We start from the raw sequence: 25,731 nt of genomic DNA on the forward strand, positions 1-25,731 counted from the left end.
TGCACAGAAACTAAAACTATAGGAAATAATTGTAAAAAAGAAAAAACAAAGAAGCAACGACTCAACTAAAGATTTTAAAAATAAAAGTCTAGAAAAAGAACAAATGAGAACTAATGTAGAGCTGCTCCAACATGCTGTTAGTTCTTGAATATTTTTACTGGATGTAGCAGCTTTTCAGAAAGTTTTATAAATATTGACTGATTGCAGCTGAGAGGGTCTGCTGTGAGGACTGGGACTCTTGTGAGCGTTTTGGGTCAGGAGAGAGGAATGCAGAAGCGCCTTCAGCAGGACGAGTAAGAATGGTTTGTGCTTTCAGATCAGAATCTCTTATAAAACCACAAAAAGTTTCTTGATTTGTTGCAGGTCACTTTGACACAAATTTGCTATCAACCTTTGAATACTGGTTAAATCTGAAGCGTGTGTTGCCAAGAGACGACTGCAGAAGGTTTTCAGCAGGATGGCACACAAAAACCAGAACAGAGTTTAAATAGTTTCATGATACGGACAAATAAAATAACAAATGTTAAAGCTAAATGTGAACTAATACAAATAAAAATTTTAATTGTTTCCGGTTTGTCAAATTGATGACTGTATGATGTTTTTATGACTATTAATTTTTGTGTTTTTATGACGTAAAGAATTGCCTGGTTGCTGAAATGTGCTGTACCAATAAACTTTATTAATTGACTGATTGGTTTAATAGAATAAGAAACCATATGAGTCTGTCTGGCTAGTTGGTGAATTTATTGGGTGCTGGACCCTGCTGGCCCAACCCTGCCGGTTCCCTCTCCCTCTCCACCATCTGCATTGCAGCTCTGCAGCTAACAGGAGTGTAAATATAAACGTTAATTATCATTTACTGCCAATCTTTTATGAGACTTGTAAATAGAACTAATAAAAATGTCGGTAAACGTTCCACTTCCTCATTCAGCTAAGTATTGCAAAAGCAAATATAAAGGCATGCTACAGTGTGACATGTTGGTGAAGACAGGCTTAACTGCAGATACCAGGATTAGAATCTGTTTAAATATATTTTTCAGTTATATTTCTTTATAAAATGAGTTGCTGAGAGATGTGCTGTTTGTGCATTTTTCTGTTATTTAGTTTCTGCCTGGAAACGAAATGTTTTATGTTCAGGTTATTTCCTTTTCCAATTTTATTTCATTTCCTTCACGTATTCAACTAAAACAAATAAAAATGGTTTTGTGCACTGTTGTGCAGCCTCTTCAAACCTCCGTGTTTTAAGTCTAATCTTCAGAAACGCAGAAAGAGAAAAAGCAGAAAGAGCCTCTGGCAGCATTAATGACTCATTTGTGATTTAGTAAATCTGCCATGTTTTTTTAAAATCAGCAGCAGGTGAGATTTTTTAAATGTATTTTTAGGACTACTCCAGTCATTTAGTGTTTCTTCATATTAATTCAGTCTCCTGCTGGTGTTTTCACATTATTTGCAGTTGTCAGTACCAACGCTTAAAGTGTTGATTAGGATATGATGTGAGAATACGCATCAGTGTGTTTTTTCGCAACTTTGTACCAGACAGAAAATATCTTTGGCTGTGATTTAACAGAAACGCTCGGCAGGCTTATCATGCTGTAACCAGGAGGTGTAAACACTCACCTCAATCAACTAGACAATCTTTGCAAGGGTCAGTTTGTGCTTTGCTGCTCACCTTCCTCAGTGTGTGTGTAGGGGTGTGTGTGTGTGTTGGGGTGGCCGTGTGTGTGTGTTAGTAAAGCAATGTGAAAAACTTTTACCCTCGTAAAAATTTCTTCTGTTTTTGCTTTTTTTTCGTCACACCTAAACCTTTCAGATCAAACAATTTTCAGTGTCAGACATTGATTACTGGAGCAAATACAAAAAGTAGTTTTAAATGTTTATTTCATTCACAAGGGAGAAAAAGTCTATCCAAATAAATCTGGTCCTTTGTGAGAAGAAATTCTCTTGTTAACTGATTGTTCCAGTTTTAGAGCAGCTAAGTGTTTGCCATGAATGGTGGTGATTGTGTGGAGAAATTTTGGCCCATTCTTTGCGGAATTAGTTTAATTAAACTACACTGATGGGGTTTCAAGCATTAATAGTTTGTTTAATGCCATGTGATGCTATCTCAACCCAATTTATATCCAGACTTTGATTAGACCACTCCAAAACCTTCATTTTGTGTTTTGTGAGTCACTCAGAGGCAGATCTGCTGGTTTGATTTTGATTATTTTCCTGGTGGCATAACTGTAATTGTGTTTTTCTCCTGGAAAAACCCAAATTATCACAAGTCCTGTCAATGAATCAGTTCTCTGCAAAGTTCATTTTACATTTATTTTATGATGTACGTCTCCCCAAAAATGTCCCTTTCCAGTCCCATCAGTATAAAATGTACCGTTTCACTGGTTTTGACCCTTGAAGTTTCCCATGGATGCGATTTTTGTCCGGTTTCTCCTCCATATTATTCAGTATGACCTCCCTGATGTACGCATAGCTTGCAGAGATCCAGAAGTCATTGTTTTGTGATCCCCTGGTTGAGTTATTCATTTGCTCATGGAGTAATTTTGTCAGTTGGGAATGTTCATGTCTGATCCATGTTTCGAGAGTGAGATAATAAATCTCACTCTCGCAGACAAACGGCTGCAGGGAAACTGCCAACTGGTCCCTTTTCTCCTCCAGTTCTCCACCCTCAGCCTCCCACTGGTGACGTTTTTCTTCCACATCCTGGAAAAAAAAAAAAACAAAGAAAAGGAAAGACTTAATTGCCACAAGTTTACATTTGCATTCTATTTAACACAAGAGTGTGCACCATAAGGTGAACAGTTAAAAGATGAAATAATTAGCTTCCACCCAATGAAGTGAATGAGACATCAGTCTAAATGACACCAGCCCTCGACTCCAATCCACATCAATCCTGTTTTTAATTCATGCTGCTTCTCTCCCAGACATCTCAGATTTAAACGTCGAGGGCCACTGACTGTCAGCCTCCATCTTTGATCACACAGCATTCAGCATGAGCCGTGCAGAAGTGATGAAATACTCACGATCCAGTTATTGGAGGTCGCTTTAGGTTCTGGTGTTTGCCTTGTCTGCAGATGTTGTTTGGACGCAGGCAGATGTTGAGACCTCCGAGGATCTCCGAAGCCTCCAGTGTGTCACATCAAAGCCCAGCTTGCTAATAGAAAGTAATTAAATAGTCTTCCAGATGTGCAGTGGCACCAAAGAGGGACTTGTGGACTGAAAAAGCACAGAAAAAAGTTAATTTGGAGAGAAAAAAAATACGCCTAGCAAGTAATCCATCTAGATTTGTGCCATTACTCGTTACCATTTTTCACACTGTTGATATAAATCTCAATGAAGTATTTGAATGCTTGATAAGCTCATCAATTATGCACGGGCATTATCTTGGCCTTTTCAGGCATGCAAAATCAATGCTTATGTCGGTGTGCCCTGCCTCAGATGTATTACTTGCATGCGAGGAGACACTCTGGGAAGAGCCGGGGGAGGAAGATGAAAGTAAGAGGTATCGCTAACATCCACCCCAGACAGTTGTTCATGAATATCAAAGAACAGCTGTGAATGGAGGCAGGTTCTCATCATTTTTTACTCATTATCTTCAAGCACTGGAACACATTGCAATTAAATGGTTTCATACCCTCTAAAAGTTTGCAACCATCACTCACTCACTGCCATAAAGTTTCATTTAACAATATTGATTCCTGCACAGACCTTCTATGTAGCGAGAGTGAAGAAGGAAAAAGCGGGGCCTGTGCGTATTGAAGTTTCTTTTTTCCTTCCCCTCCTGATGCAGCTGTAATGGATGAGTTGTTTTCGACGTAGGTGAAGACTTGGAAGCGTTGCATGTGCTTTTGAGGAATGCTCAGGGAAGGAAAATCAATGCTAAAGAAGTCTCTGTTGTCTGCACCTCTGCTGCAAAGCCATACTTCTCGTCCTTTGCTCTCGCAGGGCATCGCCTTGGCAACGGATGAGGAAACAAATGGTGCTCTTGGAGACTCAGACATTAGGGTCAACACTAATCTAGAAGGGACGTGATAAACAGTCTGAACTGGAGCCAAAATCACTTCAGACGGAGCGGCACGAGCCGCTGCCAACAGGAACCGAGGCTCATGTAAATGAGGAGAGGGACGATTGATGGACCGCCTTTTAAGATTTGGCAGGTTTTATTTAATATAAAAACACATTAAAACGCACATGTCAAATAGAAATTGTGTATATAGATGTGAAGTGTGTCTGGGTATTCATTTAGAGGATTCTTCATCAAATGAGTTAAGTTTCTGTCAGGGAATTTAAAAATATGCTTCATAGCCCTTAGTTACTGTTGCTAAGTTTAGCTATGGTCTGGCCAAATTATGATGACAGCAGTTTTATTTAAATGACTGGGCCTTCTGGCTGTAAATGGTGTGGAAACAAGAGACAAACAACAAAACTGGAAGGATTAAACGTGTCGTTATTTAGCCACGATGATCGACCTGACAAATCTGCTTCTTAACTCCTCTTTTTTAAAATTACATTCTGCTCTTTTTAATGCCTTTTGCATTTCACAGTCAGATTTCACAGTCTCATCAGATAAACCATGGAGCCATTAATTCATAGGGCTTTGTGATGCATTTTATAAAACACTGAAAAAATACAAAATATTACACTGAATAGTTTCATCTTGCTTTATGTCTACCAAAAACTAAAACAATAATTCTGAAGTCTTCTGCTCAAATTTCAGTGTTTAAGTTAATTTCAGTAAAGAATTTTACAGTAAGTTATCCATTAATGAGAATAAATTAGATTCAGCAACGTGGACACCAAAACCTGCACCCTATCTCGGAATTTAAAAGCTTTTCAAGGCTTTTATTTAATTTTACTGTTGACAAAAACCAGCTGAAAACACTCTATTCTTGCCGCTGTTGCAATTTCTGCTCCAGTTCTGACCAGCATCATCGCTCTGAGGCAGACAGGGATCAACAATTCTCATTTCTTTAATCAGTTTTGTCTCAAAAATAATTTATATTTGGAAATCAATGAGGGATTGTCCAACTCTGTCTTTTCTCCACATAATAAGTTCATGTTTAATTCATGTTAATGTAGCAGCTTTACGATAAGATAGTTATCATAAATCATCATGTGAATCTAGAAGTTAGTCTACAGTTACTTTTCTGGCATTTTATGTGGCTCTGAAATGTCTCTTTATGCTAATGCTGCACATTTTACATTGGATTATTTTGACCACAAACTGAAGAAATAAAAAACAGCTAATTATTGATCAACCTGATTAACACTGATTTTAATCATTTTAGTCGTCTGGCTGTTGGCTCTATGTCAGAAATAACATCCAAGACAGAGATGGGAATAAGTAGTTAAACAGACTGAAGCTATAAAGAAAAAAGGGCACATATTTAAATGCTTCTTGATGTGATTTTTCTCTTTAATGGATTGCCAGATCACCAATTTTCCTGCTGGTTTATCAGGAAATGGAGGAAAAAAAACCCAGTTAGAGTTTGAGGGTTAATAAGACCTGGACTGAAAGCAGCTCCACTTCCACCCAGGAAATAGGACATGCGTCCTACCTGGACTGTGGCCAGCAGCTTCAAGACTGGATGTTGGCAGAAAAATAAGAATAAAGCTTTGGTTTCACTAAAAAATGAAGATTTGATCTAAAGTTTTCATAGTATACATCTAGGTTGGATACGAAATGGTTAACAAACGGGGAAATCAGTATTCCTTTAACTCCATGTTCTCCAGAAACTTTCAGAGTCTCCATATCTCAATCCAGCAGAGCAGCTACATGTGATGTAGCTGGAGGTTAAGATCATGGAGGTGCAGCCGACAAATCCACAGATTTTATCCAGCAAAATATCCGAGGAACTTTTCTGACACCTTGTTAGATCTCTCCCACTAAACCCAAAAGCAACAGCCTAGGTAATTCAGGGTGTACCTAATTAAGTGGCCGGTGAGTCTAAAGTGTAAGAGGAAAATACTGAATGAAATCAGAACCAAAATGTAATTGATTTCCAAAATATTAGTTTTATAACTAAATAAACTGTTTAAATCCAGATCAGATTGTTGAAAAGAAAAAAATGTTTTTATTCATCAAAATCCTGGATTATAAATGACAAGATGTACTTTTAAAAGGTTTAGTTGAAGCAGGATGTAGTTCTTATAGTAAACACCAACTTCAGCAGAATATCCAGGTTTTTAGCTAGCATGTGTGTAAATTAAAGCTAAATAAAAAATTGGAGCATTTTGCATGAACTACCGTTTTCAGTTCAACTCAGCGTTTCAGTGATTCAAATGTCTTTACACTCTGAGAAACTACAATATAATATTTGTAGGTGGACCACTTTTTATAACATTAACATGCAGAGATCAAAAGATGAGCGTGATGAATTTGCTTTGAGCTACATGTGGGCGAATCTGGCTAATCTAACGGTGAACCCTCAGCTCTCCGCATAACTTTTCACCTGCATGATCCGCAACAGAGATGGAGGAGAGCAGAAAGCCTAAATGCTTCAGAATAGAATAGAATAGAATAGAATAGATACACTTTGTTGTCTCGCATTGTGAAAATCCAGGTGTATCAAAAGCAAATTACAAGCAAGCAGAAGCAAGTGACTTAAAAATAAGAAATTAGAGGTTGTACAGTAAGGTGAAATTCACAACATAAAAAAATAATGCATAGTATTAAAAATAGATTTGATCAGATAAAAAAATTATTATTTTAAGTATAAAAATAATATTATATTGATTCAGTTGCATATTTTAACCTGCATTTAATGTTTTTAATTGCTAAACAACACAAATAATGTCAGGTTTAAACAAAAGGCAAGGAAAGAAAAGCTGTCTGTTATACCTAAATCAACTTCTATAATTGAATTGTGTGTTGATCTAATTTTCTTCCAGAAAATCTGGGTCATTTTAAGAGAATGCAGGGAGCTTTTTTCTTATTTTTCTCCTTTTTATGTCGTCCTTTCATTAGACTGCTACTCTTGTGTGATTGAAAGGCCATTTTCTCTCCCTGGACATTGAAATTTTGATTACAGCAGCGAAGGGTCACACTAATGAAGGTAATATTCACATTATGTCTTTACCATTATATTCCTGCAGGGCTCAGTGAATGGCTCCAAGCTTTGGTCTGCTTGTTAAATGTTATTTTTCACAATTTTCGTTTGAATGATAGCATTAATGTGACTTCAAAGTACAGAAGAAAGACAAGATTAAAATATACAAGAAAGAAGATCTTAAAAAAAAACACATCTACTGTAAAGTTTCTGACTTTTAAGATCAGGCATATTGGTACCTCTTGTAAAACATAATCAAAAAGAACCATAAAATCTTCTCTCTCTTTTGCCTTTGTTTACATAATTTCATGCTGAAAGCGTTGGAATTATCCAACCTTTAGTTTTAGCACCTTTTCAATTCACCCAAAAAAATAAAAAATCACACAGAGAAATATCACATGTCAAATCAAAGATGTCGCATCGAGTTTGGTTAAGTTCATGGCGGTCTGAACAACCCAAATCTGACCTTTTCACCCCATCAAAATATCTAATTTGTGCCACTTCCATGTGGTAATAAATCAGATATGTATCAAATTATAAAATATCAAACTACTGATGTGTTTTTAAAATATGTATCAACCTTCCAGACCTCTCAGGTCTTCTGGTTCTGGTTCTGCATCCCCAGAACAGAACCAAACATGGAGAAAATATATTCAGGTTTTAAACTTCACTAATCTGAAACAAACTTCTAGAAAACTGCAAAACTGCCGAAACATTGAGTTCCTTTAAATCAATGACCTGTTAAAGAAGAGAGAGAGGTTGAATAAAATGTCCAAACAAGCTTTAATGTTAGAGAGCAGATAGAAAAAAGAGGTTTCTGTTCTGCAATCACAAATATAAACTATGATCATTTTATTTATAAAGCACTTTAAAACAACAGTAGCTGTGACAAAGAGCTGTACAGATAAAAATCAATAAACATTCAAAATATGGAAAGAACAAAAGACAACAATAAAAACAACAAAACGCGATATCAGAAGTAAGAGCAAAAGTCTCTAAAAACACTCCTGTCAAATCAACCAGAACCTTAAGACTGAGCTTAGCAAACAGAGTAAATAAATATTTAGAAGTATTTCATCCACAATGTAAAGTTAAATGTGATGCTTTTGACCCATTTCTCTTTCAAAAGCTTTGAGTTGTGTATAATAAGCTCTGTGATATCAGGATGTTTTGATTAAAAATCTGGTGGCCTTTGTCAGAAACCTTAAATTAGATCCTTCAGCAGAGTGATGGTCCCAGTGAGCCACGGCTTAATGGTGGATTCAAATATTCACTGATTGTTTCTGGGACAAAACTCCAAAATAGTCGCAGGAAATCTTCTGTAGAACATAAAAATATTTGAAAGAAAATGCAGCTTGGAAAGGTGAAATATCTCTCACTGCTACTTGAAATTGAATTGGCTGATGTTTTCAAAACAGCCAATCCGGGAGCTCCACTTATTTTACTTGGTGCTGATTGGCTGAACACTTCAGAGCGGAAATAAGACAGACCATAGATGTTAGCTTCTTTTGTTGTGCTAAGACGGTTTCCAGTTTGTGTATTAATGTATATTCAGGTATATTTTGTGCCTGAACCATTAAAATAGGCACTTTTAAGCTTTTTTTTAGAGTATTTTCAGATTTAGCAGTTCACTTATGGCTATGAGCTGAATACCGAGCTCCACTTTACTAGACAGACGCTTTTAAGACAGAAATGGCTCTCCAGACACAAAATCAACCATCTCCCATTTAAATCTCAGTCCTGAGACAAAAACATCTGAGTACAAGAGAGGAGTCTGGACTCAAATTGCACAGTGAGGAATAGTCAAAGATCTGTCTCTCTCTACGCTCCAACCTTGAGAAATGTTTTGGAACTAAACCTGCTTTCCAGGAGAAATGCTTTCTTACTGGTGAAAAGGCGATTGAACGAATATTAACAGGGTGGCAGTAATTGTTCTACCAGGGATTTAAAAAAAAAAATCTTAATATTTTTCTCACTGAATAAATTCAAGTGTTCAAATTTTTATAGTCTGGGATTAAACCACTGCTTCAGAAGAGGAATTTATTTTCAGGCTTTTTAGAACATTTTTAGCTGCGGCGTTTGGTAAGTGAGTGTGAAGGACGGTCTCTTGCAGGGACAGCCCTGCTGTGGTGTCCCTGCTGCTGTGTCTCCGAACGGTGGCTTTATTTGAGCGCAGTGCATGAGTTCAGCTTCAAATATCATCACAGACACCATAACTCATAACATATGCAAACAAACGCATGAGGTGGCACCTCCAGAAAACCTTACAGTCGACGTACGGCACAGAGCGTCCTCTGGGGAAATTACTTTATTGCAAATTCCTCCACTTCCTGTCTGTGCAAAGCATTTTAATTCAGCATTTATTTTGCAAATGTACACAAGAAATCCATTACATTGAGTGCTGTCTGCTCATTTATACCTGCTAAAGCAGATCTGCATGATTTAAAGGATCAGGTGGGAGCCACGGCTGTCTTTACTCCTTTCTAACACTTTGTAGCGACAGGTTGGGTCGTACCCCCCCACACACACAAACACACACACACACACGCACACACACACACACACACACACACACTGCCCGCTGGTCTCAGCCTCCTCAGGTGTTGCTGAAAAGATCCTGCACTTGTGAATGTATTTTCCTGCAGAACTACAGAGCGCCATGTAGAGATGGGCGATCTCATATTAATGAAGCGATGACATAAAGGTGGGCGTGAAAGGAGCAGCAGAATAACAGGTTGACAGAGTAAGCACAGTGATGTCAGATCCTTGCATTAATTAACATAAATGAGTCCTGCAGCCAGACAAAGTTCTGGAATGAACTTTGTGTTTATCCTGCAGAATTACAAGATTATTTTTTCTCTCTCCTAACACATCCTTGACCTGAGCATCTTTTCTTGTGCCAAACCCAGTTAATGATGATGAATCAGTAGCGACAGTCGGCCTGTCCACTGGATAAGTTGTTATTCAGATAAGCCGCGCTCGCGTTCATTTGAAGACTTATAAATGCGTCGGGGCTGGCGTTTTGACGGCCTGCGGCAGACTACTCAGGCTGATTGATGTGGCCGGTGCGTGCCTTGTGTCGGCCAATGAAACGCTCCGGCTGCAGCTGGAAGACTCCCCATTTATCAGCACTTTAATTATACAACAAGAGTGGCTGAAGACCCTGTTACTCTAAGGGAAATAGCCATTGTTATGCCATACCTGTTCTGCGAAAGCAATTCACGCTGTGTTGATATTTTGCTGGCCAACTCCAGAGATAATAGATGATTTATTAGCACTTTTCTTCCAAGCCTCTGGCTCTGAACGAGGCGCATTTAGTTTACAAAAAACTGCAAATCTCACAGACTGTCTGTCATACAAAAAAGACATTTTTGTTCCAATTTAGCAGCTTCAGAAAATACTGTTTTGTGTGTGTTTGCGTGTGCTAGAATGTGTTTTATGGAACAAGAATTAGCACATTATTGTGAAGTAGTTGGGAAATTATTCATGCTTTTCTTTTTATTTCTGTGATGGACCGAGCAGTTAAGGAACAGCCAGGCACCGGTTCAAAGTCAATAATAATTATTTTTTATTTAACCCAAAACAAAACTTGGGTAAATAATAGAAAAAATGACAAAATTTGGGCCCATAAAAGAGGTCAAAGTAACAGACATCAACTCAGACTAACTCAAAAAACAGACCTCTCAAACAGAGACAAAAGGGGACTTAAATACTGGCTGATCAGGCCACATACAAAACACAAAGGGGAAAATACACAGAAACTAACATAGCAAATCCCATTCCCCCCCTCTGGATGATGAGTAATGGTGTGAACCAATTTGCAGTCTCAGCTGGCTTGCTCCACCCCTTCTCCACCTCTCTGCTCTCCTAAGGATTGGGCAGCCAGCACTTAAACTCAGAAACAAAACAAAGATTAAATCAAGCAAAACACAACAATATAAACTAAAATGTGCGCACTTATTCTAGAATACACTGTGATGTGTTGCTTTCTAAACAAAACTAGTTATTCTGTAAATTAAATCCTAAACTTAAAGAAATCCAAATATAAGTGAAATGAACTTATTGCGTGTGGTGAGAGTGAATATTACCACATTTGTGTGGCTGTAACTGCAGCCATCACACACTCCCCCTCTTCAGATCTCTCACTGGGACAGCGAGAGAGACAGTCTGCGATGCAGTTGTCCTTGCCGGGGATATGGTGGATGGTGAATCGAAATGGCTGGATGGCAAGGTACCATCGCGTAATCCTTCCATTGGTATCTCTCATCTTCTCTATCCATTGGAGAGCTTTATGGTCAGTCTCTAAGGTGAACTCTCTGCCAAGAAGGTAGTATTTGAATGAGTCCAGGGCCCATTTAATGGCTAGTGCCTCTTTCTCAATGGTTGAATATCGTATTTCCCTTGGAAACAGCTTGCGGCTAATAAAAGCCACTGGATGGCGCTCTCCAGGGGGTCCCTGCAACAGAACAGCTCCCAAACCTCTCTCAGAGGCATCAGTCTGTAGAATAAAAGGTCTCTTAAACTCAGGGCTGTGCAGGACTGGGCTCTTACTGAGAGATTGCCGCAGGTCCTGAAAAGCGGTTTTAGCCTCCTCTGTCCAGAGGATCTTATTGGGGCTTCGTGAACCAGTGAGATCCGTTAATAACGCGGCCCTGGCTGAGAAATGAGGGATAAACCGATGATAGAACCCTGCCATACCCAGAAAAGATCTTAACTGTTTTCTGGTCTCAGGCAGAGGGCAGGACTCTATAGCTGTAATTTTATTTATTTGAGGCTTTATCACTCCATTTCCTATAATAAACCCCAGGTACTCAGTTTCAGACTTGGCAATTGTACACTTGGCTGGATTAATAGTCAACCCTGCAGATTGAAGTCGCTCCAACACCTTCTCCAAATTTTTCAGGTGATCTTCCCAGGTAGCACTGAAAATGACTATGTCATCAAGGTAGGCTGCAGCAAAATCAGACATGTCAGATAGTACCTGATCCATCAATCTCTGGAATGTTGCCGGGGCACCATGTAGTCCAAATGGCATGACGTTAAACTGGAACAGGCCCCATGGGGTCCGGAAAGCAGTAAGTTCTTTTGACTGCTCCGTCAGGGGTACCTGCCAATAACCTTTGCAGAGATCTATGGTTGTTAAATATCTGGCCTTCCCAATCCGCTCAACCATGTCGTCGATGCGGGGGGCTGGATATGAATCAAATTGTGTTATTCCATTCAAATACCTGAAATCAATGCAGAACCGTAGGCTGCCGTCCTTCTTCGGCACCAAGACCACTGGGTGGCACCATTCACTTCTTGATGGTTCAATGATTCCGAGTGACAGCATCAGATCAACTTCCTCTTTCAGTGAAGCCAACAGACGCTCAGGTATTCTGTAACTCAGTCTTCTCACAGAAGCTCCATCTTTTAATACAATGTCATGTTGGACAAGGTCCGTTTTACCAGGATTTCCCTGAAACATGTTTGGGGTGCACAGATTTCTCACCTGAGCCTGCTTTTCTTCCGAGAGGTGGTCCAGATCCAGCGATTGAGGTGAAGGCTTTGGCAGGTACTGGTTATCCTCCTCCTCTTCCTCTGTCACATCCTGAATAAGAAAAACATCTGCCTTTGGCTTTTCTACCCATTCTTTAAGCAGGTTGACATGGAGCACCCTGGTGGAACGGGGCTGATCTGGAATGGCAATCTTGTAGGTTGTTGGCCCCAGTTTGCTCTGGATTTCATACGGACCTTGCCATTTTGCCAACAGTTTACTGTCAGCACTAGGAAGGAGCACCAACACTTTCTGGCCAGGGCTGAAAGACCTCTGGCGAGCTGACTGGTCATACCAGTTTTTCTGATGTTTCTGTGCTTCTTCCTTATGAGCTTGGGCCAATGCCATCATCTTTTCCAGTCGTTCCCACATCTGGACAACATAAGAGACAACATCTACAGCTTGAGATCTTTCTTTGTCACCCTCCCATGTCTTTAACAGAGATAAGGGACCCCGGACTTCATAGCCATACAGCAATTCAAAAGGTGAAAAACCAGTAGAGGCCTGTGGCACTTCTCTATATGCAAAGAGAAGATAAGGTAGCCACTGGTCCCAATCTGTGCCGGTTTCATTGACAAACTTGCGCAACATTTGCTTCAAGGTCTGATTGAAGCGCTCTGTCAGGCCATCTGTCTGAGGGTGATATGGAGTAGTCTTTAGGCTCTTAATTCCTAGGAGTTGGTACACCTGCTTCAACAAAGTGGACAGAAAATTAGTTCCACAGTCGGTGAGAATTTCAGTTGGAAACCCAACTCGTGAGAAGAGCTGTATGAGACAGAAGGCAACTGCTTTAGCTTTTATTGATTTCAAAGGAAAAACCTCTGGATATTTTGTAGCATAATCCAGGATCACCAGCATGTAACGATTACCTGATTTACTTCTTTCTAGGGGGCCAACAATGTCCATTCCCAGCCGCTCAAACGGGGTGTTGATGATTGGCAAAGACTGAAGAGGAGCTCTGGGGGGAATTTTTAGGGAAGACTTTTGGCACTGAGGGCAGCTTTTGCAGAACAGAGTCACATCAGATCGTATTCCAGGCCAATCAAAATATTTTCTGATGCGGGCCAGTGTCTTGTGCTTTCCAAGATGGCCAGCCCATGGAATGGAATGTCCTAAAGACAGCACTACCTTCTGGACTGGTTCAGGAACCACTAACTGCAATGCTGACCCCTGCTGACGATATAAGATGCCATCTTTCAGCAAAAATTCACCCAGGCCGTTCAAACCTCGTTCAGGATTTTTATTTCCCTCTGCTTTCTGGAATAAAGATGTTAGGGCTGGATCGCTGTGCTGCAATTCTCTAATGTTAGCAGGGATTTTAAGCCCCATTGGTAACTCAGGCTCAGAGCTAGAAGGTGACTTGACAGCGTGTTGAAATTTCTCTTGCCGTCGCTGTCTGCGGGACTTGCGAGACTTCCCGGGTGTGGTCTCCAGGTCCGCGTCATAAAAAGGCAAGGCACAGAGTGGTTGTATAAACTCCTCTCTCTTTTTAGCCTGAGATCTGGTTAATGCAATGTTACACATTTTGCTGGAGTTCAATAAATCATCCAACACAGGCAGGTCTTGACCCAGCACTGCTGGAAATGGCAAATTCTCAGCCACACCAATATTTAGAAGATAAAGTTGGTCTTGTACTTTAATATACAAGTCTGCTGTTGGATACAACAACTCATCTCCATGAATGCAGCGGACAGGGATTGTTTCCACATTAACCTTATTTGCTGGAACAAAGTCTCTGTGCACCAGAGTTTGAGTACTTCCTGAGTCAATGAGTGCCTCTAATTGTTTACCCTCAACTTCAATTGAGGTCGTTCTTAAACTAGACTCCCCTTTGGAGTCCATACTTTGTCTGGGCACAAAACACATTTGTGTTATTTTTGTGGAGTTCTTCGGGCACATTGGTTTTGTGTGTCCTTCCATCCCACACAGATAACAAATCACTGTTTTGGCTGGGACTCTTGATAAAGCACTCAATGATTGGCCCTTTAGAGGTTTACTCACCCCTGCCTTTCGGTAATGGGGAACAGGTCTTGCAACCTCCCTCAACTTCCATGCTTTTTGACTCCAGGGTTGTCCTTTTGTCCGTGCTGCCACAAACACGTCAGCCAGCTGGGCAGCCTATGCAGCTGATTTTGGATTATGTTCTTTAACCCATATCTGCAACTCAGGAGACAGTATTCTTAAATATTGTTCTAAAATGATGATCTCCCCTACCTCCTGCACAGTTTTTTGTCTTGGCATCATCCACTTTCCATACAAGTCCTTCAATCTTGCGTACAATTCTTTTGGATTCTCCTCAGGTTTTACTTCCAATGATCGAAATCTCAATCTATATGTTTCAGGATTAATGTCGTACTTTCGAAGCACCGCTTCTTTAACTTTATAATAATCCAGAGAGTCATCCATGTCCATGTGAACATACGCAGCTCTTGCTTTGCCAGTGAGTAATGGAATCAGGTAAAAAACCCAATCTGCTTTCTTCCACCGGCAAACTAGAGCCATGCGTTCAAATGTTGTTAAAAAATGTTCAATGTCATCCTCATCTGTCAGTTTTTCAAGTCTGGGTTCATGAGAGTGAAACTGACCTGAGGGAGCATATATTTGCTCATTATTGCCACAGGTATGGTCATCACCTTCACTTGATTCTGCATCGGATTGTTGTGACTCATCCAATCGAGGCTCAGGAGCAAGGGGGGTACGCGCTTGCACTTCCACCTGTAGCAGCTGAAATTGGTGTCGCAGTGCTCTGAAGCGCTGTTCCTGCCGATTAAACTCCTCCCTCCGTCTTGTTTCCTGGGCTTCCTGCTGGCCCATATGAGAACGAAGAATGGAAATTACTTCTGATATTGTTGGCTCCTTACCCTCAGTGCTATCCACCCCTCCAGAGGCTCCATTTTCCTCTCCAACTTGCTCCTCCATTCCGGCAGGCTGGTTTTGAGGATCTCCTTTTTGTCCTTTGGCACTCCTTCCTGCTCTTTGCATGGCTTGGTAAGAGGAGGAAGAGGACTACTAAAAAAAATAATAACCGGTGCCTTTAACTGCGAGATCCCACTTTTGACACCACTGTGATGGACCGAGCAGTTAAGGAACAGCCAGGCACCGGTTCAAAGTCAATAATAATTATTTTTTATTTAACCCAAAACAAAACTTGGGTAAATAATAGAAAAAATGACAAAATTTGGGCCCATAAAAGAGGTCAAAGTAACAGACATCAACTCAGACTAACTCAAAAAACAGACCTCTCAAACAGAGACAAAAGGGGACTTAAATACTGGCTGATCAGGCCACATACAAAACACAAAGGGGAAAATACACAGAAACCTAACAGAAACTAACATAGCAAATCCCATTCCCCCCCTCTGGATGATGAGTAATGGTGTGAACCAATTTGCAGTCTCAGCTGGCTTGCTCCACCCCTTCTCCACCTCTCTGCTCTCCTAAGGATTGGGCAGCCAGCACTTAAACTCAGAAACAAAACAAAGATTAAATCAAGCAAAACACAACAATATAAACTAAAATGTGCGCACTTATTCTAGAATACACTGTGATGTGTTGCTTTCTAAACAAAACTAGTTATTCTGTAAATTAAATCCTAAACTTAAAGAAATCCAAATATAAGTGAAATGAACTTATTGCGTGTGGTGAGAGTGAATATTACCACATTTGTGTGGCTGTAACTGCAGCCATCACAATTTCACAGAAAGAATCATTTTAGAAAGTGGAACAGTGCCTTTTACTCCAGTACCCCTAAATAAAATCCAGCGTATCCAACTATATTTGTTATACATCCCCTCATTAGTTCACCTGAACAGTTTAAATTTATTACGAATCCAGATGTTCTGTGAGGCTTTCAGAGGTTTGTTAGAGAAAATCAGAGAACAAACAGCTTCCTGAAGACCAAGGAACCCAGCAGAAAGGTCAGAGAGAACGATGAAGGTTAATTTATAGAACAATATCCTGAGCTTTCAGCATCTCAGAGCTCAGTGGTGATAGAATCATGCTGTGGGAAACAACTTCATCTGCTTCCAATGTGCATGAAGAAGGGGCAGAGATCTGTTAGTCCTGGTTTACAGTTCAGCCCCACTCAGGTGGCTCAGTATTTATGGATTTTGCTATGATGCTCAACTTGATGTATTTGAAACTTTATTAGAAATTTCTTTAAGTTTATGTCAATTTTAATGGATATGGAGATGGAAAAGAAAGGAGAAAAGACAGTGGAGAAAAGGTTTAAAGGGAAAGAGACGTGAATAGACAAGAGAAAGAAGGAACACAAGTCAACAGCCCAGAAATCTGCCTCTAGACCTGCAGAAAGAGAGAAAACAAAACCAAGAAACAAACAACAAACATATAGAATTAATTAAAACATCACTGAAAGAGAAAGGGAAGTTGGCCAGAGTTGTTGAGTTGATAAAACTAAAAACTGGAAACTTCTTCTCTCTGTTGAGGGATTCAGGATTTGGTTGCTTAAGGACTTCCTTCCTGTCCACTCGCTGCAGGCAAACACATTTTCCAAAGAGAAAGCAGCAATCAGACAATGCACTCACGCTTTATACAACAAAAATCCAGTGATTGGTTATGGAAAGAAATGCTGAGAGGAATCAGTGGAGCATGTTAACTTCTTCCTGTTGTGGTGATTAAGCCTCTCTTTGTCTCTGCCTTGTTTTAATCACGTTGCTGCTCTGTGTTCACCAGATGGTCTTTGTATCAGATCGCTTCTTGATTTTGTTTCAGGGTTAATCACACATATTGTTCAGCAGTGATTAAACAAAACACAATAGGATCAATAGACCAAAGGGTAGTCCTGTGTCAGAGTGGTCCAGTCAAAGACCACACTCCAGTTGGGAATCTTTTGCATCTTTAGTTATGGAGACTCACAGCTGTAATTTTAAAGAAAAAGATGGTTTTACAAAGTGTGTTTTACATGGTAAAACTGTTTTAGTTACACAAAACTTTGCATCATTTCCCTTTGACTTAACGATGCTCTGCTGTCTGTGATGAAATCCCAATAAGATCCATCGTATTTTCAGTTGTAAAGGAGCAAAAACAGCTCAAAAGGCTTTGCTCCAGTCATGGTTTTGTTGTTTTGCATTTGTCTTGGCCACATACTGAGCTCTGTTCTTAGCAGCAGCTTCTTAACATCAAAACTTCAATTAGCAAGAGCCAATTTCCTGCAATATAGGAAAAGGAAAAAACAGTCCCCTGGGCTCCACTTCAGAACTTTATTAAAGCGCTGCGCAACACTCCTTAATTTGACTTTTTCTTATGCGCTTTCCAACCTTTAGGTCATTGGAGGATAGAATCCACCCTCAGCAAGATTTGTGCTTTACTGCTGTGGAACAATGAGTAATTGAAAACCTGTAATGTGCAATCCCACAACCAAAGCCAGAGCCGGCAGTCTGTAAAAAAATGCTGGAGTTAAACGTTTGAATCCCAGAAAGAGGACGGGATAAATGGTCCTTGAGAATTCAGCGTAATCTCTGTAAATCCCAGATGAATCTCTTCCCCTGCCGGGATCTCAGACTTCGCCTGTAAATACGCTCCGCTGCATAAACCGTGAATGGTCATTCAGCAGTTTGAAGGGCATGGTAATGAAGGCCAATGGAAAATCTATTTTAGGCAGATTCAAGGCCGAGGGATGATTAATTAAGAGAGGTAGGGAAACGTGATAAATTTTGTCTTTAAGGGGACCCCAGTGGAAAGATTCCTGCATGTTAGACGTGCTCAACATCGGTTAGCAGAAAAACCAGCTGCTGTGTGAAACGTGCGCCGACTCCAGCAGCTCCCAGACCTTGGATCTGATGTTTCCACTGTTCCTCCTGTCATATTCCTCTAACTGGGACGCTATTATGGGAAGCAATCGATGAACGCTCACATGTGAGAGCCCATTTTCCACTGGAACAAATAAATAAAACAGGGCAGCGCATCCAGCCTGTTGCATGTAGCCTCATTTTTGATGGATAGCTTGAATTTTATGAAAAAACATCACAGAACTCAGCAAGAGATCTGACGTCTGAAAGTAAAACTAATACAGCAACTGAAGATACTAATAATTAGACTCATGTCTCTGATCTAGAGTGGGATGTTTCTGGAAATCAAAAATATGTGTCTGGGTTCATATTGTCTTATTTTCCAGCCCATATCGACATATTAATGATGGATTTGATAGAAATCTATTTCAGCAGAGTCAACCTCTCGCCCAGTGATGGCTGGGATGCGCTCCAGCACCCGGCCCACACTGTTGTTGTTTCTCAAACAAAGATGAAGCCAAAATGGAAAAGCTGTGAGTGAGAAACTAAACACAGCATCATCAGTCTCTCACAATATGGTTGCGTCAGCTCACCGAGGTTTCTGCTCAGCTCGGCTTGGCCTCAACCACAGCATTAAGAGTTAATGGTTGACTTTCTGACTGCAAGGTGCCGAAGTCCTGAGTCTGCACAAGCCTGGATAATCAGCTGTCGCCCTCTGTGCTTCTTGTTATCCAGACTTTGTGCTGATATACTGTGCTTGTTTTTCTCCAGGCAGCGCGTTGTGGCCAAACATCTCTACTTTTACCTAGAAGTCAAACATAAGTCAAACTGCCATATTCATTTCAGAGAGAAGTTTTCTCCTGCTTTCTCTTCCTAATAGGTTTTGTCATTAAATTGAACTGTAGCTGCAGGCTGTAGAGGCTGACAGATTTCTGGATTTTTTGCAATTTCTAGCAACATTCCACAGTCTGATCTTGGAGTGAACCTGTGTTGAAGTTTTCACCCATAGATCATGTTTCTCCTCATAGAATGATTTGCTTTAAAGGCCACTGCTAATGGCTTTGTGTTTACACTCCATATGTACAAAAACAGGAAGCTTTTAGAATGTTTTCTGCTGGGAAAATGATTTGTCAGACACTTCGCCTCACATTTAACTTTAAATAGTTTTGTAATCAGATTGCACAGTGGTACAGATGGCAGTACTGCTGGTGTTTTACTGCATGGAGTTTGCATGCTCTGTGTGTGCGTGTGTGGGTTCTATCCAGTTTCTCTGGTTTCCTCATATATACAGGCTAACAGTGCATTCATACCAACTCTGCTTAGTCTGTTTTAATTGAAGTCAAATTTGTTTTCCTAGAAAGTCCGGTTTGTTTGCGAAGGTGTGAATGTGCAATCAAACTCTGACCTAAACTCTGGTTCGCCCACGATCTCTGTTTGGCTGAAGTGAACTCTGATGCTGCTTGACTACACATGTGAACGCCAAGTGGACTGGAAATCACTCCAAAAATAGGAAGCAGACTACAGCGCAGGGCATTCTGGGTAAATACAATCAAGACAAAGGCTCTAGTCTGGCTCTAGTAGGGGAAATGGCTCGTGGTCTGTCACCAAAGGCAAAACAGAAATCCTACAAGCAATAAAATCTGACACTTCATTTTTGTTTCCGTTTTGTGAAGAAGGAAGTTGCACTCAGTGTCTTCTTCAGAGGTTTTCATGTCATTTCCTTCAGTGGTTCTTGGTTGCAGCGCCCCTGCAGGCAAGGAGGGAAATAGGTTTTTCAAAGGGAAGGTGTTTGGTTGGTTGGACTCAGAGCAGAGAGAAAGAAAACCACAGCAGCTGAAAATGGAACAAGTGTTGCAGCTTTGGTTCCCAATAGAACAGAGTCTATCAGACTATCAGGTGTGAAAACACCCTGAAATCCTGACTGTTTGGTTAATTGGTCTCTCTGAACTGTCCTCAGGTGTGAGTGTGTATGCTTGCCTGTCTTGCGTCTCTGTGTTGCCCTGTGATGGACTGCAGGCCTGTCCAGGGCGTCCCTCGCCTCCTGCCAAATGACTGCAAGCGATAAGCGCCAGCCCCCCAGAGAGCCTGCAAGGATAAGCAGGTGTAGATAATGGCTGGATGAATAGTTTTGAAATCGCTGGTGACTGGCAGCAATTGCTTCTCTTAAGTCCTTGCTGATGTCTCTACACTTTAGTGTTGTGTGGGCACAGAGCTTTATGCTCCAGAGTAGCAAAATGTCCCAACTATTGCTTTTAGTCAGTTTTTTCACACCTATGGAAGATTATTTAATTATCTAGATTAACTTTCCTTTTAATAACTGGCTTTCACAAGGTGATTTTCATATTCTGATATGTGAAACTGAACAGAAAGAAGCCGTACTTTTTTATAACAAGATTATTTTACTGAAGATGAATCTATTCCAAAGAGAAGTTTGTAAATCTGCTGAATTTAAAATGATTGGCTCTTCCAACAAAAGGCATAACAATGTCTTTAATGCTTTCTGTGGAAGCAGAATGGACTCCTCTGAGCTTTACATTGTGAAAAGAAATTCACACTTTCTTGTTACGTAGGAGACGGTTAGAAAACTTAGAGCAATTAGCAAGTTATGTGTTCCCAAAAGAGAACTGCCTGATATTTTCTACAATTGCTAATCAACTTTAATTTGTGACTAGTTTAGCTACGAATTGGAGCAAACTGAACATGAAGGCTCCTCTTTGTCTCTGCAGGCTCATTTCTTGTGTCCTCTCTAAATACAAATCTCTGTCAGTGTGATTGTTTAAAATGTGGCTGATGTAAGTTTGTATTTTCCGGAGCATATCATCTGGTAGAGGCATGAGAAACCTAAATACATGCTGTCAAACAGAAATCTTCTTTCTCATAAAATGTGTTCTTGAATAGCCTCTACGTCCGTCAGAAAACACAGAGTGTTTCTCTGGCTTTTTCTCCTCAGAAATATTTTTATCTTTTTACCAATAACCTGTTCTGCACTGAATTCACAGAGTGTGCAGCAGAGGCGACATTTGCTGTTTCACTGTGATATAAAGAAACTCATGTTATTTGTTTATTACCCACTGGATGTTAAAGTGATCAGAAAAGGCTGCATGTTATTTAAAAGTTCTGCTCACACATATGCTAAGTAATATTGTGCATGGAATATTGCTCTCTGTTTATAAATGCGAGGGTCACATTTTTTTTTTTTTACCAAACAGCCGCATTCAAAGACTCTTTGGTTCAGACATTTGCTTCCAGTTAGTTTACAAACACTCGTCGCCTGCATGGCAATGAATGTTAATTTGAGGTTATTAATGATTTATTTGAAGACTCGCTTTTCCTGAGTGGATTAATCAACAAGCTTTAGTGATTTAACGAGGAATGGCTGGCAGGAATGGATTTTCATTCATCCATATGTGGTCAAACCTGTATGAACAGGTTCAAATATAAGCAGACCAGTGACGTGCGGTCAGGTGAGGCAGAGATTAAGTCAGTGCCTCACCAGTTATGAACCTCACTGCATGTCACAGACATACATGCAAAATATTGCCATTAAAGAATGTTTGCTCCTGTTCGGTGTCCATGTTTGAGTACAACTGGCAGCAGAAAAAGATTTGTCTGACAGAACTGAACTGGGTCGTATTCAGAGCAATGAGAAAATCCAAGGCACTCTGTGGAGATTTAAGATTTATAAAAGTCTTTTGGAGCCATTTCTAAACAACTAAGAATGTGAACGCGTAATCAAACTCTGATGCGGACCAGAAAAGTGAACTCTGGTCTGGTTACAAACCTCGATCTGGGTTGGGTTAGTGTGAAAATGGAACAACCTACTGGACTATCACCTTAATTCTTTAAATGTTTACGAGCAACCCAGGAACTACTGAAGCTCAAGCCTACCATGAATATTAATGTGTTAGGAAACCAGCATTGTCCACAGTGAAGCAGGTTTTAATAGACTTGGAACGAATGAGTGGCAGCCAAGAAAAATGCTCTAAAATCAAGTCATTTAGGTTCGACTGAAATAGTTTTATCATCAAACGAGACTTAAGACTGAGACCTGTCCATTGTCTAGAACTCCTGGACCTTGCAGGTCAATTTGGTGCCATGGTGCCATTTCCAGCAGCCATTAGGTGAATAATATAAATATTTACTAAAGTGAAGGTGAGGAATTCTTCAGAGAATAGGAAAACAGTAACAGTTGTCAGTCATGGTGGTGATAGCTGCAGGCTGTGGGGCTTTTAGCAGTGGTATTGGTATGTTGCACAAAATGAGTGTATCTGTTGAAAATAAAACTTGCTAAGAGACTTTTACCCAAACACCACTGGGAGTACACATATGCACATATGCATATGCACATATGCATATATTTCAGTCTCCCTGTATAGTCGTGACCCATCTGTTCTTTTATTAACTTTTCAAATAATTAAAAGCCCAACATAAAAATGAGATTTCTGCATTACTGAAGAGAAAGGAGTAAAAATAAAGTGAAATATTCACTGTGTTAATGGCAGGTCAGATTTCCTGATCCTTTAATGTGTTTTGGCTGGTTTACAGAATGAAAAGAAGTAACAGAAACAGATTCTTTCACCCGAAAGTTACAATTTACAGGATGCTTTTATGTCACACTTCACCTGCTTCAAGGCTGATGAAATTCTTTGAGCTGGCAGGATTTCAAACTGATCGGCATCCTTCAAGTGACACAAAGAGAGTGGCTTTAAATTGTGTCATCTGTCCTTACGCCTCTTTTTCAAACATTGGACTGTGTCCTTGGTTGGTCGTAAAGCTGAAAGCACAGACGGAGAACCTATAAAGTGACTCCAGCACCTGAAAGTAGAAGTATTTTTCCATTTTCATATGCAGAGCTTAAGTAAAAACATGTTAGCTCACAACTCATTACATTTATGCTCATTTACTTTAACCCCAGCTCACTTCCTGCTGCATATTAAACCACAGGAGCTCAGGATATTCATGCATTTTCAGTGTCCTGATTGAGAGTCTGACCTCGATAATGTGACACTGTGCCAGCAACACAAAAGAAACAGATGAAAAAAAAGCGGAGTCCATTGGAGATTTCATTTTCAAGCACAATTCAAAAGCTATTCCTTTTTCACTAGTTTCTCTGTTTCCCTGTACCACCCACAGGGCCCAACTGCTATGCGGACACAGAGGTGATACCAGCTGGGCGAGAGGTGAAGATTGATGACTGCACAATCTGCTACTGCACGTATGAGGAGGGCACGTGGCAGATCGAGCGGCAGGCCACCTGCAGTAAAAACGAGTGCTAACAAAGCTAAAGACTGGCACAGGTGAGGAGGGGCGGAGGAGGCAACACCCTCGCCGAACCACATGCACACTCTCGGACTCTCACCCAGTCCACTGATGATCAGGGTCAGACAGCGGCGCTCCAACAATTCAGCATTTATACAGCAGCCACTCCCCAACGACTGAAAATGCTTTTATGAAAGTTTCTAATCTTCACACAGATTATCTATTTATCTATGTATTAAATTATTTCTGAATATATTCAAAATATAAGGTCATGCTGAACTAGTGAAAAGATATTTTTTATAATTTCTGTATTTTAATAAGCAATGTACTGGACCAGAGGTCAACAACAACAAAGGAATGTACAGAACACACGCTCACACACACACAGCTGTCTCTAGAGGTGAAAAACCTCAATGTCTGAACATGTGGTGTCATCGTGACCTGACCCAACACCAGTCCGGTGCTCATAACGGCGCCTGACTCAATCTGTCCTGAAGCTAGTCCATACCCCACCCCAAACACCACGCCAGAAACCAGTTCAGACCTTTACCAAAACCTGCCCAACATCCATTCCAACACCAGTCCTTACCAGTCCTCACACCAGTCCTCATAACAGTCCAGATAGCAATCCTAGAACCAGGCCCAACTTCAGTCCCAACTGGCTGAACCTGTTCCAACACCAGCAGAAGTCTCCACACTAGGCCCAGACCCGTCCAACACCACTCTTGACACAATCTTGACAAATGTTCCAACTTCGGTCCTGACTGCTCCGACCACTAGTCCCGGCAGAAATACCTACACCAGTCTTGATATCAGACCCAACACCACCTCAAACTCCAGGCCTATTACCAGACCCAATACCAGTCCAAACACCAGACCAATGCCAGTCCAATCAATCAATCAATCAAATTTTATTTGTATAGCACATTTCAGCAGCAAGGCATTTCAAAGTGCTTTACATCATATCAAACACAGAAACACAAAGCAATATAGAATCAATCATTAAGTCAAGTTACATCAATAAATTTGTAATTGATTACATTTCAAATGCAATTCTAAACAGGTGGGTTTTCAGTTGAGATTTAAAAGAAGTCAGTGTTTCAGCTGTTTTACAGTTTTCTGGAAGTTTGTTCCAAATTTGTGGTGCATAGATGCTGAAAGCTGCTTCTCCTCCAAACACCAGACCAATACCAGTCCAAACACCAGTCTCTACAACCTTCCAACACTAATCTTAATACCAGTCCCAATATTAGTCCCAAGACCAGTAACAACACCTGGAACTCATCCAACACCGCTCTTGACACCTAGACACATGGCCCAACTTCAGGTCTGACCAGTCCCAACAAATGTCCTTGCACCAGTCCAACTCCACTCCTGACACCAGTCTTGACACATGGCCTAACTTCAGTTCTGAGCCGTCCCAGCAGAACTCCTTCCTTTTTGTCTTGACATCACTTCAGATACCAATCTCTCTACCACCAAAGTGCAGACCAGACCATCTTTTTATAACCAAAGGTGGCCAAATGTTTGCTGTGTAAGACGACCAAGTTCAAAATCAATACTGAGAACTGCTAAGGTATTCACACCCCCAAACAGTCAGACAGTGAAATGTGAAACTGGAATTTTAAGTGATGGACTAAAACAAAGTCATTTATAATAGGAACCCTGCATTTGTATCCAACCCCAATTTCCTCTGTGGCCCAATTAAATCCACTACCACCAATCTATAGAAATCACTGGATCAGAGAAGAGTCCACCTGTTTTAAAATGGTCTAATCAAAGTCCAGACCTAAATCCAATTGAATAGCTGTTGAAAGACAAATGCTTTCCAGCCAATTTGCCAAGAAAAAGTATGTCAGAAATTCATCCTGTATGTGCGTAAATGTGGTAGAGAGAAAGCTCAGAGTCGTGAGCTGTCTCACCTGTCACTGTTTTGACATGCATGTTTCATTTTCCTCCCACTCTACCCCCATGTACTATTTTGTTTTGCTTTCTTGGTCCATCACAAAAATTCCAGTAAACACATTGAAGTTTGTAACATGAAAAACGTGAAACGAAAATCAAAGGTGTGAATACTTTGGCGAAGCAGCGCTGCAGTGAAACGAAACCAGAGGGATAATTCAAAAGGACTCGACTGTTTCTG

General features: G+C 40.5%; 1 protein-coding gene across 1 annotated transcript in view; it reads left to right on the top strand.

Annotated features, from left to right (window-relative positions):
• vwc2 (von Willebrand factor C domain containing 2) overlaps positions 1–24,475 on the top strand; it is a 53,032-nt gene extending 28,557 nt beyond the window's left edge. The window contains exon 4 of the mRNA XM_028007937.1: positions 23,463–24,475. Within this exon, the coding sequence (XP_027863738.1) occupies positions 23,463–23,605 (143 nt within the window). The 3' untranslated portion in view covers positions 23,606–24,475. The remainder of the gene's footprint in view (positions 1–23,462) is intronic.
• The last annotated feature ends 1,256 nt before the right edge of the window (positions 24,476–25,731 follow it).

Source organism: Xiphophorus couchianus, chromosome 22 (assembly GCF_001444195.1).
Source record: "Xiphophorus couchianus chromosome 22, X_couchianus-1.0, whole genome shotgun sequence".
NCBI lineage: Eukaryota > Metazoa > Chordata > Actinopteri > Cyprinodontiformes > Poeciliidae > Xiphophorus > Xiphophorus couchianus.